This window comes from Nothoprocta perdicaria, unplaced genomic scaffold (assembly GCF_003342845.1).
Source record: "Nothoprocta perdicaria isolate Ctin4 unplaced genomic scaffold, notPer1 scaffold_323, whole genome shotgun sequence".
Lineage (NCBI taxonomy): Eukaryota > Metazoa > Chordata > Aves > Tinamiformes > Tinamidae > Nothoprocta > Nothoprocta perdicaria.
In genome coordinates this window covers 2913-4497 of record NW_020455559.1, presented here as the reverse complement: position 1 = coordinate 4497, position 1585 = coordinate 2913, and the positions used below count along the sequence as shown (strand labels likewise).

Here is a 1585-nt window from a genome sequence, read left to right as displayed (position 1 = left end):
TGCAGGGGGGGGCACTTCCCCATTTCCCCTCCTCCCCAGGAACATTTTTAAGGCACAGCCCAAACACAGCTGGAAAGAGAGAAAAACTTTAATGACCCCCCAATCCCATTTAAAAAGGGAAAAAAAAAGAGCCAAAAAGGTTAAAAAGCTGCGGCAAAGGCGCCACCTCGCGGGGGGAGCCGGGCAGCTGCCCCTCATCCCCGCCGCCGCCAAGCTAAAAATCACATCAAAAGTGACCTAAAAACACAGCAAAAAAGGGGAAGGGGTTGAATCCTCTGGCGCTTTTGTCCACCCGTTGTGTCCACCTTGAGGGGGGGACACCAAGGTCCCCGGTGCTGGTTTAGGGGGGGACACCCAGCGCTGGGGCAGCCCCCCCCGCCCCGTCTGTCTGTCCGTCTGTCCGTGGGTCCCTGGAGCACAAGTGCCACCTGGAGGCGAAGCCCGGCCGGTCCCTGGCGCGGCACCAGGAGGAGGAGGATGGCGGAGGGGCCCAGGCGTCCGGCGCCGCTCAATAAACCGCCTCGTCCGCGTTGTCGTCGCTGTCGGCGCCAAAGTCCTCGCCGTTGTCGAAGTAGGACATGATGTAGTCGGTCTCCTGCCGGGAGAGCGGGGTGGGCACCGGCGGTGGGAAACGGAGCCCGCGGCCCCGCACCTGAGCTCACCTCCTCGTGCTCCTCCTCGTCGTACTCCTCCTCCTCCTCCTCTTTGCCTTCCTCCTCCTCCTCCTTCTCCTCCTCCTCCGAGGTCACCTCCTCCTCCTTCTTTTCCAGGCTCTGGGAAGGGAGGGCCATGTGGGATGAGCGCTGGCGTTCCCGGAGGGAAGCCCTCCCCTCTTCCCTGGAAAGGCCTTCGGCCTCGTCACCTCCAGCTTCTTAATGGCCTCCTCCTTGTCGAGCGGCGGGCGCTGCTTGCGGGGGGGCGGCAGCACGGGGGGGCCTGCGGGGGGCAGAGATGGGGGTCAGATGGGGGCGGCCCCGGCACCGCGTCCATCCCATCCAGTCTGTCCCGTCCATCCCATCCCGTCCATCCCATCCCGGACACTCACCGCCCATCCGGAGCCGGCGCACCCGGATCCTCAGCTCCCGCGGCAGCCGCCTCCAGTCTGCGCGGGGTGACGAGAGCGGGTGACGACGACAGGGGGTGACGACGACAGGGGGTGACGACGACAGGGGGTGACGACAGCGATGGGGCAGTGACAACAGCCATGGGGAGTTGCCAATGACAAGTGGGGGTGTCAGTGACCATGCAGGGGGTGACACCAGTGATGGAAGGGGGTGACAGTGACCATGGGGAGGTGACAAGGATGTCCCCAAGTGCCCCCGCCGTGTCCCGCCTACCTGGGCTCCAGTCGATGGCGCCGTCAACAGGGCTGCCCACCTGGTACTTGTCCGAGTAGCGCTCGATGTCTGGGGGGGGTCGGTGACACGGGGGGTCCGGGTGGCCACACTGTGTCCCTCCCCTTGTCCCCCTCATGTCCCCCCCTCTGTGTCCCCCCATCATGATCCCATGTCCCCCCCGTCCCCCTGCCCGTCCCCCCATCATGATCCCATGTCCCCATGTCTCCCCTTGTGTCTCTGTTCCCACC

The 1585-nt window shown here is 65.0% G+C and overlaps 1 protein-coding gene across 1 annotated transcript; it reads right to left on the bottom strand.

Annotated features, from left to right (window-relative positions):
- Positions 1-121: 121 nt before the first annotated feature.
- On the bottom strand, positions 122-1406 carry POLR3GL (RNA polymerase III subunit G like; the record flags this gene model as incomplete). Its single annotated transcript, XM_026043177.1, has 5 exons — positions 122-595; positions 663-773; positions 863-936; positions 1046-1102; positions 1338-1406. Coding segments are annotated over 5 exons (398 nt in total), but the record flags the coding sequence as incomplete, so codon positions are not given.
- Between the last annotated feature and the right edge of the window lie 179 nt (positions 1407-1585).